This window comes from Balaenoptera physalus (assembly GCF_965194825.1).
Source record: "Balaenoptera physalus genome assembly, chromosome: 11".
Taxonomy (NCBI): Eukaryota; Metazoa; Chordata; class Mammalia; order Artiodactyla; family Balaenopteridae; genus Balaenoptera; species Balaenoptera physalus.
In genome coordinates this window covers 70,233,932-70,247,612 of record NC_138896.1, presented here as the reverse complement: position 1 = coordinate 70,247,612, position 13,681 = coordinate 70,233,932, and the positions used below count along the sequence as shown (strand labels likewise).

The 13,681-nt window shown below is 45.6% G+C and overlaps 2 protein-coding genes across 15 annotated transcripts in view; one reads left to right on the top strand and one right to left on the bottom strand.

The window, feature by feature from the left end:
• The window catches only part of KLHL18 (kelch like family member 18), a 152,892-nt gene that overhangs the window by 51,285 nt on the left and 87,926 nt on the right, over nucleotides 1-13,681 (bottom strand). For 2 of the 6 annotated variants that reach the window (XM_082411990.1, XM_082411986.1), the window contains exon 1: nucleotides 2,220-2,365. The exons of 3 other annotated variants lie outside the window; for them this stretch is intronic. In XM_082411990.1, the coding sequence (XP_082268116.1) occupies nucleotides 2,220-2,348 (129 nt within the window). In that variant the 5' untranslated portion in view covers nucleotides 2,349-2,365. Of the gene's footprint in view, nucleotides 1-2,219; nucleotides 2,392-13,681 lie in introns of those variants that run through there. One more of the 6 variants, XM_082411988.1, reaches the window with a different exon arrangement.
• The window catches only part of KIF9 (kinesin family member 9), a 49,545-nt gene continuing 38,452 nt past the window's right edge, over nucleotides 2,589-13,681 (top strand). For 5 of the 9 annotated variants that reach the window (XR_014250519.1, XR_014250520.1, XM_082411977.1 and 2 more), the window contains exons 1-6: nucleotides 2,695-2,805; nucleotides 3,770-4,012; nucleotides 6,794-6,891; nucleotides 8,561-8,726; nucleotides 10,822-10,928; nucleotides 12,775-12,999. Coding sequence is in view for 7 of the 9 variants with exons in the window: in XM_082411977.1 (XP_082268103.1) it covers nucleotides 3,826-4,012; nucleotides 6,794-6,891; nucleotides 8,561-8,726; nucleotides 10,822-10,928; nucleotides 12,775-12,999 (783 nt within the window). In the remaining 2 variants the exon portion in view is untranslated. The other 4 variants (XM_082411976.1, XM_082411978.1, XM_082411979.1 and 1 more) reach the window with 4 other exon arrangements.

Genomic DNA, 13,681 nt, shown 5'->3' with positions numbered 1-13,681 from the left:
AAGTTTCAGGAAAGACCCTATCTTGAAAAAGAGAGACCGAGGGACTTCCCTGATGGTCCAGTGGTTGAGACTCCACGCTGCCAGTGCAGAGGGCCCAGGTTCCATCCCTGGTCGGGGAACTAGATCCCGCATGCCGCAACTAAGGTCTCGCATGCCGCAACTAAGACCTGGTGCAGCCAAATATTAATTAATTAATTAATTAATTAATTAATTAATTAAAGAAAAAAGAAAGAGAGACTGACACAGATTTCACAGAGCAGCTCTAGGGAAGGGGAGTGAAATGAGGCAGAGCTTGGTTTGCTTGGCCTCTCTCTGAGCCCTACCATCACAGGGCACTGAACTACTCCTCAGGCTCCACAGAATAGTTAGAAAACCAATGAAGCAGAACTTTCTACAGTCCTGTCCAGCTCTAGCCTATGCCTTTATACTGGTCCTTATGTCCCGGATCCTTGAAACTAATATAGCAATTTAGACAGACATTCTCAGCTGGAATCACTTCTGATAATTTACTTGTCCCTTTGAGTAAACAAAAAGTATTTCAATGGAAAAAACACACAAGCATTTTTATGCTACAGGGTTGCTATACTCTATATGTGCATTAAGTGCAGAGGCAAAATGCAATGCTTTAACTTACGTAGTGTGACCATCTCACTCTATCATTCCCTATTTGCTTCTGTGTGTCTTATAAGCTTTCCCTGGCTTACCCCTACAGCCTAAATCTTAATCCGAAAATTCGCCCCCATTACTGCTTTTCACTAGTCTCTACTAATCCCAAGTGTTACTGCCACAACCAGATCATTCTTTTGCTTACAAATCTCTAGTAGCCTCGACATCTACTACTATGTAATCACCGTGGACAAAAGTCTCTCATTTATATTTACTTTCTCTGCTTCCTTCCAGCTCATTTTTCTCAAACCCTTTGGTTCCCCATTAAAGATGCTCTCCCCTCTCAGTCTACTTCACTCCTCTCCTGGAAAACTAATCTCCTTCAGGAGGGGTTTAGAGTGATGAAAACCTTAGACCAGGCATTATGCAAAGAATACCACAAATTTTCTCATTCAATCCTCGTATGAATACTAAGAATTAGGAATCATCTTATTTTTACATTTGGAAAGCTGATGCTTAGAGAGATTAAGTAACTTTCCCAAGGATTTTAATCCAAATCCTTCTATCTCCAAAGCCACACTGTTTTTTTTTTTTTTTTTTTTTAGTCTTTGGTTGAACCATATACCATTCTCAAAGCCACACTCTTAACCATTCTACTTTACTGTCTCCAGAGGTCTGACTCAAATATGTGGAAGAGGAAGTTTCCTTAACGCTGTCGAAAATAAGAAGAGCAAACGGGTCTCTGCATAGTTTTGTTTTTTAAACAGGGTCCTTCACAGATGCTGACAGCCTTCTAGCCAAAGCCCAACAGGGAGCAGGGTTTGCAGCAGCATCTCCCCGCCTGGAGAGCTCCACCTGGCTCAACAGCTTGGCCAAGGAGCAGCACAGCATGCCTCTCTAGCAGGAATGGATGCAAAGCACGGGAGGAAGCCTGGCTCTTGCGCCCAGAATGCCAATAGGGAACAGGTGGTTAAGAGAGCCCTCTCCCCACGCAGCCCATCAGTCCATTCTCCGAGACCTTTGTGGTGCTGCTGGTGGTGGTAGTGTGCCTTCTAGTGCGAGGCAGAGTGGTTGCCCACCTCAAAAGATTACCAGATGCGATTTTAAAAGCTCTTAAGAGACAAGGTAGTAATCTATCAGTCAAGGGCAAGCAATGACTCCTCAGGAAAAGCCCACGCCTCTACCACAGCGCAGCTAACTTCGAGGGGCACAAAGAAACGTCTGTAGTGGCAAGAAAAGGTGCTTCCGTAGTGCCCATTAGAATGTAGAGAGAGCCACAGCCCCTTTGTCCATAGAGGAGCTGCAAGTCCATTTTCTCTCGTCTGAGTGACAGAAAAGGGAGGCGGGCACCCCAATGTCTCCACTCCGAGGGCCTCAGCGGCGCACCTCTCAGCCTTTCTTTCTAAGGGCTGAGAGGCTGTCCCTGTCCGTCTCCCCACTCAGCCCCAATCCGCCTCTCCCAGTCAGCACCCCTCTCTCCCCTACTCGCTCTCCCTCCAACCTCCTTTCCCCACCCCGCTGAGCTCTAGACCTCTCTTCCCTTATCCCCCGCCTGTCTTCCCTCCCCATTCGGTCCCCTGGCCCTCAGCCCCGCGCCGCCCAGCACCCGGGACCTTGAGCGTCACGTCGCACAGCTTGCCCTGACGCCGGATCTCCTCCATGACGCCGTAGCCGCGACTAGGCAACTCGGACACGGAGAAGTGCACCAGATCCTCCAGCTCCTCCGCACCGTCCTCCACCATCTTCCCCGGCCGCCGCGACTGCGCAGGCCTGGCCGGCTGGCTCGAAGCTAAGCTGGGCGGGGCGAGGGCGCCTATGGACGGCAGCTCGGAGCGCAGGGCTGGGGTTAGACGGGCCTGCGCGGCCGCCGTAGTCTCAAACTGCTGTGCGCCGGAAGCCCGGCTGCCCCGTTTCCTGGTTCTTGCGCATCCTTCGTTCCCTCGCTACCCCTACCCTGGCTTCGCGCCTGCAGCTGCCGCAGTCTTTTTAGATTAATCGGTCCCATCTCCCGTCCTCCTAATTCGGCCCTGGCCTTACTCGTATCTCAACAGAGGACCGCGGACTTCATTTCCGCCACCACCCCTACTTCCGGAATCTCCGGAAGCGGCCCGTTGCCACGGCGACTGTGTACACAGCCCGGCAGCCGAGCTTGCCGGGTTTCTGTAGCTGCTAATGCAGTGGTCGGGCTGCGGAAGGGCGGTAAGCAGGGATCACGCGCGGTCCGGGTGGGGAGAAGGAAGGCCGGAAAGGGGGTGTCCGCCCGGGCGGCGGGCAGCTGCTGGAATCTGAACACCGCTCCATCCGGGAGTCCCCCAGCTTTGGCTCGCTGATCTGTGAAACCCGGGCGGAGGAGGGTGAGGCGTCGAGGGGACCCTTTAAGCCTTGCTGCGGCTTAGGGTCTTTGGATCTAACGTTCCCTGGCCCCACGAGGGTCCTACGTCGCCCCTGAGGTTCAGAGATCTCTGGTCTTCTGGACTCTTCTGTGTTCGGTTTTCTAACTGGAGGGGACTTCGGGATTGCCATCCCGGCCCTTCGCTTTATAAATGCGGAAATCGCTCCAGAGAGGCACAGGAATGGTCCCAAGGCCCACTGCCTCCCAGACACCACACAGGGGTCCAGCATGTTGGGTTAGAAAAAGGAGAAAGACCAGTTTGGCCTGGGTCCGAGTCTTTTGTTTAGTCCAAGGCCAGGTGCGTTTGGACCCTCTTTTGGGGGCTTCAGATGCTGCTACCTTTCTGGTGGCTATGAGTGTTCTCCTTGAGAGCCTCTGTTCTGGACAGGAGCGCTGGAAGATAGGGACCCACCTGGTCCTCTCCTTTTGTTGAGCTTTCAGGGATGCTTGGTGGCAATCTGTTCATTCCCACCCCTAAAGCAAATGAGGAAACTGTGAGCCTTTCAGCAGAGAGGGCTCCTGGTGGCCACTCAAAGGTTCACTTATTTACACCAGAAATATCTAAGGGTGGTGTCCACGAGGGAGAGGCATTCCCCACAAGGTCCTGAGAGAGAAGGACCCTACTAAAAGGGAGAGCGTGGTGATGGCCTGAAGTTGGCTTCTTGCAAGTGGGCCTGGAAACCCAGTGTCCTCCTGGAAGTGCTGTGGGCTCAGGGGTTGGAGGTGGTGAGGGAGACGAGTGACATCATGTGCCCTTTGGGACTCTCTCAGTAGTGACCGAAGATGGACCCACATATGGAGATTCCGCCACCCTCTGACTTCCAGTCATGACCATCACCACCAATCACCATTTCTTAAGCACCTGCTCTGTGCTGGGCACTGTTCCGGACTTTGAGGGGGGATTCAAAAGAAATAAAAGGCACAGTCCTGTCCCTCAAACAGCTTGTAATTTAATTTGGGAGCTGAAACCCACTCAAATGATGTGGCGTAAGAACGGTAACAAGCATTATTTCAGTAAGTGCAAGTTGGCGTGGGGTCTCCAAATGACTGGGTGTTGAGGGGCTGCTGGGTAGTGGACTCGCAGGAGGGATGTAGTTAATAGAGAAGGCTTGTGTCAGGCAGATATGGCTCCTGGCGTGCCTGGAGCCATAGGCGTGAGCATGGGGAGAATTGGGAAGCACAGATAGAATGACTGCATATGCATGTTGGCAAATTGCTGGGCAGAAAAGGGGTAGGCTCTGAGGGAAGGGTAATGCTTGGAGCTGGCCTGTGCTGCCCTTGGGCTGTCAGTGGGTAGGGGCTGCCAGGAGGGAGGCTTGAGCAACCGCCCTACTTCTTCATGGTCCCTTTCAGAGGGCACCCTGGGCAGCATCTTAACTTCCCTGGGCAGGAGGATGGGCCATCAGACTGGTATGGGGAATGGTTCCCAGAACTTTAGAAATTGAGTGTAAGTGTTTGCTTGAGTCAGCACACCTCTCTCCACTCTCCACTTCCCAAAAGCCTAGATCAAAGTGAACTTGGAGATGAGATCATCTCTTAAGTTTCCTCAGTTTGGGAGTCCTGTTAGAGCTATTTGTGGCTTTTTATTTCTAGAGCTCAATTTTGCAAACAAAAATCTTAGACCTGAAATTGGACAAGCCATTATCCTTACTTACCTGAATACCTTACAGATTCATTTTCTAAAAATTAAAAGATCTGAGTGATCCCACAGTGGCCAGGAAAAGACTTCCATGAAATAATTACTTGAGGAATGTGGGAAGTGGACTCACACTCTACAGTAGGCAGGTGTGAAAGTAGTTTGCTTATTTAATGTGACATCTGAAGGGTTTGTATAGGGGTTAGAGTTTTATTTTTCCCACTTCATTGAAACTGTAAACTGAAAGGGCAGGGCCTGTTTCTATTTAATTTGCTTCTGTAGAGATACTTAATGCCACCTGATGATAGCTAAGATAATTGTATGAGGAAATCAAGTGGTCACCACAAGTTATGTCTAGAAATGTGGAGGGACATTAATTTTTTAACAGTCAAGGTCTTGAAAATTAGCTTTTTAAAAATATTGACCATCTGATCAGTTTGTTAGAACACTTTGCAGTAGCACAAACAAGCTATTTTTTCCTGAACAACTGTGATGATATTGCTATTTACCAATTTGAAGATGAAATTGAGTCAGCTCCCTATCCCTCATGTTTCCCTACCTCTTCATAAATTCAGCAATTCCTTTGCTGGTTGTCTTTTTCAGAAGTATCCAGGAGTTTTCTTTAGCCTCAACTCCTCTGTCCTACCCCATGAAAGTACAGGTTATTTTAGGGGCAAATGCCTCATTTCTTATGGAACTGGCCCAACCCTGTCAGGGACATCAAAAGAGAAGTGCATGATGCAGCACACATCCTGACCCTCAGGCATTGTCTCTATTCAAAGTCTGTTTTGTACTTTGTGGAGCATTAACTCTAAATGAGTTTTGGGTTCTTTTTAATAAATGTATTTATTTATTATTTTTGGCTGCATTGGGTCTTTGTTGCTGCGCGCAGGCTTTCTCTAGTTGTGGCGAGCGGGCTACTCTTTTGTTGCAGTGTGCGGGCTTCTCATTGCAGTGGCTTCTCTTGTTGTGGAGCACGGGCTCTAGGCGCATGGGCTTCAGTGGTTGTGGCACACAGCTCAGCAGTTGTAGCTTGCGGGCTCTAGAGCACAGGCTCAGTAGTTGTGGCGCACGGGCTTAGTTGCTCCACGGCATGTGGGATCTTCCCGGACCAGGGATTGAACCCATGTCCCCTGCGTTGGCAGGTGGATTCTTAACCACTGCACCACCAGGGAATTCCTGTACAATTCAATTTTTTAAAATGTTTATGAAATACTTTAGTTGGACAGGATATTAGAGATCAATTAGCTCTCCCTGTAATACAAACAATCCCTTTTGTAGCATCTCTGCTAGTTGGCATCTTGCTTGACTGTTTATAGTGTTTATGGTCCTTACTTTGAGAAAGTCTTTCCCACTATAGGAAAACTCCACATAATAAGAAGTTAATTTACCTAAATCTCCCTCCCTGTCATTTATAACTATAAGCTTTCAACCTATTCGATGAAGCTACATTCAATGTTTATTTTAACATTTTATTATACATGGTAATTACTTGTGATAGTATAAATGAAGGAATACAAATATATGTGTGACTGCCTGAAAGAAAATGATGAGAATATACATAATTACGTTTTAGGAGAGGGAGAGGAGGTAGGGGACTGAGATTTTTCTCTCAATGGAGTGTCAGAGAAGAAAGAATATTAGACTATGGGCTAGATTAAATGTACTTCCAGGGAATCTTTTTCTGATCTAAGTTAATCTAATGGAGGTAGAGAAGGAGGTGCTACATCTGAAGTAAGGTATATTAATGAAAAAAAGAAAATTAGTTCTAATGCATTTCATAGTCAGTATTTTAGAGGAAAATATAGTGAATAAGGCAAAGTGTAGGTAAACTCTGATACGGAACATTTCTAGAAACCACATCTAAAATTAGGCCACTAAAGGGAGCATTCTTTTTGCTTGTATTTCGGTCTCTTAGGGGGTTGTTGGTGGAGAGTGGTGAGGCACCCTGTAAACTAGGAAGTACACGGACTTGTTGAACAGCATCCTGTGGACAGATCACTGAAATGCTGGGGGGCAAAAAGGAAGACTGGCTCTCAGTGGGAGAGGAAAACATGGACTGCACATCATGTTTTCTGATCTTCTTGATGAATGACACCTCCGTACTAATGGTTGTTGGAGGATGACTACTGAAAATTTTGCTATTTTCTTCTTTTTAGCTAGAATGGGTACTAGGAAAAAAGTTCATGCGTTTGTCCGTGTCAAACCTACTGATGACTTTGCTCATGAAATGATCAAATATGGAGATGACAACAAAGTAAGTACAGTGTGTTTGCCTTCACCTGCCTGGGCATCTCTCTGTCCCTCCTCACTACAACCTCTAAGGTTTCCAAGCAACCTTTTAAGGACCAAGACAGAATTGGTAGAAGTTCAGATGGAATCTAGAGTCATTCAAGGCCAAAGCACTCCCCCACAATGGTGTTGATGAGGAAACTCATGAAACTCCCATTTTTAATGGGAGTAGGTCCTTGTTGGCTGTCCATTTTAGATACAGCAGTGTGTACATGTCAATCCCAAAATGGGAAAAGAATTTGAAAAAGAATAGATAGATGTATAACTGAATCACTTTGCTGTACACCTGAAACTAACAAAACATTGTTAATCAACTATACTACAATATAAAATAAAAAGTTTTAAAAAAAAGTTTACCTTTATCCTTATATCTGACACAGCAAGCTGACATTTGTCCACACTCATAAAACTTTCTGGTGATCAGATCTCCCAGGAAGTACAATAGGAATGTCTTCAGATGATTATTATTAAACTTACCAAAGGGAGGGAGAAACTCTTATGGAGAGAACTGGAAAGATCTATCCATCCCCCTGTCCCCACCACTGTCCTGACAACTCTTCTGAAGGCTGTGACAGGCTTAGGACACCTCGAGACTATGGGATGTTTTCATTCAGCAAACATTTGTGGATCTACTATGGGCAGCATGGAGACATTAAGAGAGGAATTCAAAGGCCAACTTCTCAAGGTTTGAAAGTCCTAGCAGTCAGAAAGAAACTCACATGCAGCGCTGTGAAGTGCACCCCGCTGGACATGGATTCAGTGACCACTGAAGCACAGAGCATTTAATGTATGAATAGACCAAGCCTTTCTCTGTTGATCTTAGTTTTTCTGCATGTGGCTGTGTCTTGGCTTCTGGACTAGGGCAGCCAGTATAAGATTCCAGTGAGAGTCTGTTTATATCAGAAGTTCCCATTTCGAAGATTGGAATCTACCATTGACCTAACCCAATATGTTTCTAAACTAGCTGCTGCCACAGTGGCTTGCTATGGAGGGATCTAAAACTCTAAAAAAATTTTTTAGAAATCTTTGCATCTAAAAGTCTGCTGATTACAAGTAGGTAGTCACCCTCAATTTAATACCAGTGAGTAACTGTGTCTGAGGAGTCCAGAGCCTTTCCTGTGGCTATCATTTCATCATTGCTCACATTAGCCCATAGCGTGTGTGTGGAAGTAAGTGCTCACCACAGTGCTGAGGGAGGCCTCACCGCCAGTCACCAGGGAGATGGAGCTCAAGCCCAGGGCTCCATCACCAAGCCCGCTATTCTCTCTGGCCTAATTCAAGGCCTCCCTGTGCTTATTGAATTTATCTAAAGCTGTTTAATGTGATAAATACTGATATGTGATAAATATGCTTTACCCCATATCAGAAATGGGGGAACCAAGACAGACAGCACCCTGAACACTAGGGTGAGATGTGCTGAAACCAGCAAGTGCTCCAGTCTCCTGATCCTTCCACCTTGAGGGTGTGTGGCCTCCCTGCAGTGCCTTCCTTCCCAGCTCCCAAAGGTCATTCAGAATACATGCAAGTCCCTGTTCTTCCTAAAGTTTACCTCCTCTGTTTCCTCCAGGTCAGGCCTTGGCTATCAGTGACTTTTTTATACCAGTTTCTTAACAAGTATCTCTCTCTCTTCCTAGACCATTGATATTCACTTAAAAAAAGATACTCGGAGAGGAGTTGTCAATAACCAGCAGACAGACTGGTCATTCAAGCTGGATGGAGTTCTCCATGATGCCTCCCAGGACTTGGTTTATGAGACAGTCGCAAAGGATGTGGTTTCTCAAGCCCTCAATGGCTATAATGGTAATTTAGTTGATTAACTGTTGTTTTACATAAGAACCTGTGGAACCCCCGCCCACCCAGGAAGAGGTACAAGTATCTTATGGTGAATAAAATACAACTTCACTTACTAACTTTTGTTTGATTATTTGTCTGTCTCCATGTTCTTATGGTGGAAAACTTATTTGCTTGGTGATATTGTGGGCATGGCTTGATCCATGGTCCTGGGATCCTACCTTCCTAGGAAGATTAAATGACCCTGACTCTCTATAGGTCATGGGGATTCAACTATTATCCCATTTCAAATCCCCTGAATATTAGTTTTGAACATAACGTCTTTATGATAAATTTGATGGAGTCAAAACATTTTTCTCTTGGCTACCTGCTAGGAGATATTTCCATTCATTCTACCAGCACAATCAATCTATTCTATTGTAGTATAGTATTATTTACATATATCACTAAAGACTTAAGTACAGGTTGACTTTCTTAAAAGCTTAACTAAAAAGCTTTTTTAACAAATTAAAATTTATTGGGAAATTTTTACAAACTAGATCACTCTAAGACTTTCAAAATCGTTTTTTAAAAATATTTATTTATTTATTTGGCTGCACCAGGTCTTAGTTGCGGCATGTGGGATCTAGTTTCCCGACCAGGGATCAAACCTGCCCCCCCCCTGCATTGGGAGCACAGAGTCTTAGCCGCTGGACCACCAGGGAAGTCCCTTAAAATCTTAAAAAGATTAAAAAATCCAGAGGGACTTCCCTGGCGGTCCAGTGGTTAAGACTCTGTGCTTCCACTGTAGGGAGGGCGGGTTTGATCCTTGGTCGGGGAACTAAGATCCCGTATGCCATGTGGCGTGACCAAAAAAAAAAAAAAAAAAATCCATAGAAAAAAATATGTCACAGTCTGTAGACTTTGCCCGTCTGGTGGCTTCTGACTAGAATGTTTCCTGTTTGCAAGTTTTAGGTCTTCTGCTTAAAAGTCCATTGAGTGTAGATGCCTAAACGTTGTAATGTATCCTGTGTGTGATATATAGCTATGGTCCCCATTGGTCCTGAGGGGATGTGGCCCTGAGGAAGTAGAGACAAAGGAGCTAAGGCCCCGGGAGGCTAAGAGTCGTGGGCTCTGAGTGCTGTGGAGCCACAAATGGGCTCTGAGTCCCAGCTGAACTGACTCCTTCCTGCACATTTCTGCAGGATTAATAGACACTGCTTCTGACTCCAGCTCAGATGCTGAATTAAGACCCCTTGTGTAAAAGCTACCAATCCCAGGAACTAGAGCATTCACGTGGCAAAGGCAAACGCTGATTTCCACGGCCCAGCATTGCCCAGGCAGATCTGCTTTGTAAATGCCCAGAAGCAGCCTTTGGGTTGGGTCTGGCTCAGGCTGCTCAAGCCAAGAAGAAAAGCAGGTGGGAACCAGAGCCCAGGGTGACTGGTTTGTGTCCCAGAGCCTGGTGATGGCAGACCTAAAGCACGAGAGAGGTGCAAGTGAAAGTCTTCCCAGAGAGGGCAATGGGACAGATCAGGGCTTGGTCATGGTGTTCCATTTCTGAAAGTGGCCTGGGACCAACTAGCAGCCCTTTAGTCCAGTGGGAACTTGCAGTCTACAAAGAATTCCCACCACTAACAGAAAATGCCCTTCTGACTCCCATCTCTTCCTGGGGATTTTGAAAGCCCTTCTTTCCTCCTGCCTGGGCTGCCCTGCAGGGAGGCCAAGCCCTGAGAGCCTGGCTGTTCATGATCTTGCTAAAGAAGGGCTGAGTTCAATGCTCTTATCTCCCTCATCTTTCTAGGAAAATTCCCAGTTCCTCTGTTCCCTGGAATTCCCTGCTCTCCTCAGAAGCCCTAGGATCAGATCCCCTCTTGGGAGAGGAAGCAGTAGAGCACTACATGGACCACAGATTCAGAGCAGCTGTCTGTGTTTTGACCATTTATATCCCTGTTTCCCTGCTCACCCACCCTCCATGGCTGGAATTCCTGCTGTCCTTGGCTGCTCCTGATGGCCACCTTCACACTAGGGTTCTGGCTGGCACTGGGCATGCTGGGGGATGGGAGAGCTATCCTTGGAGCTGTTTTTCTGGATGTCACCAAGACGTGTTTTGAAATGTTTGCAGGCACCATCATGTGTTATGGGCAGACGGGAGCTGGCAAGACATACACCATGACGGGGGCAACTGAGAATTACAAGCACCGGGGGATCCTCCCTCGTGCCCTACAACAGGTAGAGAGTGGGCCCGTGGGTGGGATGCCACACAGGTCCCCTCTTTCTACCATACATGCTGCCCATCCCAGGCGAGCTCCTGGAGACAGTGGGGTCTAGCCTCAAAGGAGTTGCAGCCTGTAGGGGAGACAGGTTACCCAGGGTGGGGTGTGTGTGTGTGTGTAAACCAAGAGTTTAGGTTCCAGGCTCTGACCTACGCCCATGCTGAGCCTGTTTCCTCATTTGTTAAAGAGGGAGTCAGATGTGCTGACTGGCTTCTTGCTGCTCTGATGGTCTGTGACCCTGTAATTGAGGATTCGGAGGTCCTAATCCTGTTCCTTCCTGGTTTTAATGAGGGAGATATGAACCATTGCAGAGCTTCCTTACTGGCCTGCTCTGGTTTCTTGCACCACCACAGCCCCAGAAAGAGCAAAGGGAAGAAGCAGGGCACGACATGAGCTTTCAGGACCGAGTCAGCCTTGGGGGTCTGGGAAGTGTGACTGAAGACAGGACAGATGGGCCTTCCTTCAGAGTCTGCTAGCCTGCATTCTGTGAGGACCCTCTTTTTGAAGGTGGGAGGGAAAGGACTTTTCCCTAAAAAGCATCTTGAGGTTTTATAGCCCTGTGCTGTAAGAAGTGTAGATGTCCCTCTAGTGTGTAACCATCCATGCGATAATTTCTTGAAGCAATAGCCTTAACCTCCCACTGTCAACGCTTCAGTATCTCAGCATCTTAGACTTTATAGTCTAGCCCAGCGCTGCCCAATAGAAATATAATGTAACTCACATATGCAATTTTAGGTTTTCCAATAGCCACATTTAAAAAAGTAAAACAAGTGAAATTATTTAAAAATAATATATAATATATGATATATAATAATATATTTTATTTAACTCAATATAGCCAAAATATCATTTCCACATGTAATCAATATGAAAATTATTGAGCTATTTTACATTCTTTTTCTTTATACTGAGTCTTTGAAATCTGGTATGTATTTTACATTTACAGCCCATTTCTATTTAAGACACTAAATATTCATCAGAAAGAGCTGCTCTGTATTTAGAGTTCATGAAATTTACAGTTGAAAAGGTAGATTTATAAACCCAGGTTGTTCCAAACATACTTAAAAGTTTACCAGTAACTGAATTTAGTATCAGTTTTAAATTTTTAGTTAAAATTAAATACAATTTAAAATCCAGTTCCTCATTTGCACGAGCCAGATTTCAAGCGCTCAGGAGCCACCTGTGGCTAGTGTCTAGCATATTGGACAGCACAGATCTAGCCTGTTAGAGCAAGGGGGGGACTTCAGGGATCATCCAGCCCAACTCCCCATATAACAGATAAGAAAGTTAAGGTCTAGAGAGGGGAAAAGACCAGCCCAAAGTCACCTGCTGATAAGCACTGGGGAGGGTATTAGGAGTCGAGAAGGCTGAGTTCTGGCTTGACTTCTTCCCTTACTAGCTGAGCCACCATAGATGGGTATTGCCCCTGCCCTGCTTCAGTCGCAGTGGCATCATGAGGGTAGAATTAAAAAATGGATTTGAAAGAAGCTTATATGTGGTGAAACCCCACAAAACAAGAGATCTTCACTCCAGAGTCCTTTCTGTTCATCATGCCTCTACTTCTTGAGACTGTACAAGTATTAGCCAATCTGTAAGTCAGGCCTCAAAAAAACTACAAGATGATAATAAATATTGCCCGATAGACTGCAACTACTAATAATCGTTGTTGCTGATGACCATCACACCAACTAGACTGTAAACTCTTCTAGGGCAAGGATTCCCTCCTAAGGTAAGAACTCCCCTAGCACTGGCTGGCCGTTGGAGTTCTGCTCTCAGTGACTGCTGTCCAATCTCCCATCTAGGTTTTTAAGATGATCGAAGAATGCCCCACACAGGCCATCACTGTGCGTGTTTCCTACCTGGAAATCTATAATGAGAGCCTGTTTGATCTCCTGTCCACTCTGCCTTACGCTGAACCCTCGGTCACACCTATGACCATCGTGGAAAGTCCTCAGGGGGTCTTCATTAAGGGCTTGTCGGTCCACCTCACAAGTCAGGAGGAGGATGCATTCAGCCTCCTTTTTGAGGTGAGGTGATCAAGTCTACGGGTTCCTTCCTCCTTACCTTTCCTCCCTCCTTTCCTTTTTTTTTTCTTTTCCTCCCTCCTTAGTTTTTTACTTACTTTGATAACCAGAATGAAAATTAATATATGCTTGTTTAGCAAGTTCAGATAGTAATGAAAAATACAGAAGCAAAAAAAGAATTCACTCATCTGTTTTCTACATATGGCAACAATAATGTGTATTTTGGCTTATTTCCTTCTAGTTTTTTTTCTTGTGAAGTTTTTTCTTTACTTAGTTGAAATTGTCCTTTTCTTTTAGTTAACATTAAATCACAGGCATTTGTGGTATAGAAAAAAATAAGAATTAATGTCCTTGGTATATAAAAGCTCTTACAAATCAATAAAAAAATTCCCCGGGATATGTTATTCTTTTAAAAATCATGTAGATTAAAACTCTATGCATTGCTGGTGAAATGTAAAATGGTGCAACCATTTTGGCAGTTTCCTAAAAAGTTAAACATTAATTTTATCATAGGACCTAGCACTTCTACTCCTAGAAATCTACCCAAGAGAAGTGAAATGTGCACACAAAGACTTGTACACAAATATTCATATTAAGATTATTCATAATAGCCAAAGACCGGAAATAACCAAAATATTCATCAACGGAGAATGGATGAACAAAACGTGGTACATCCATACAATGG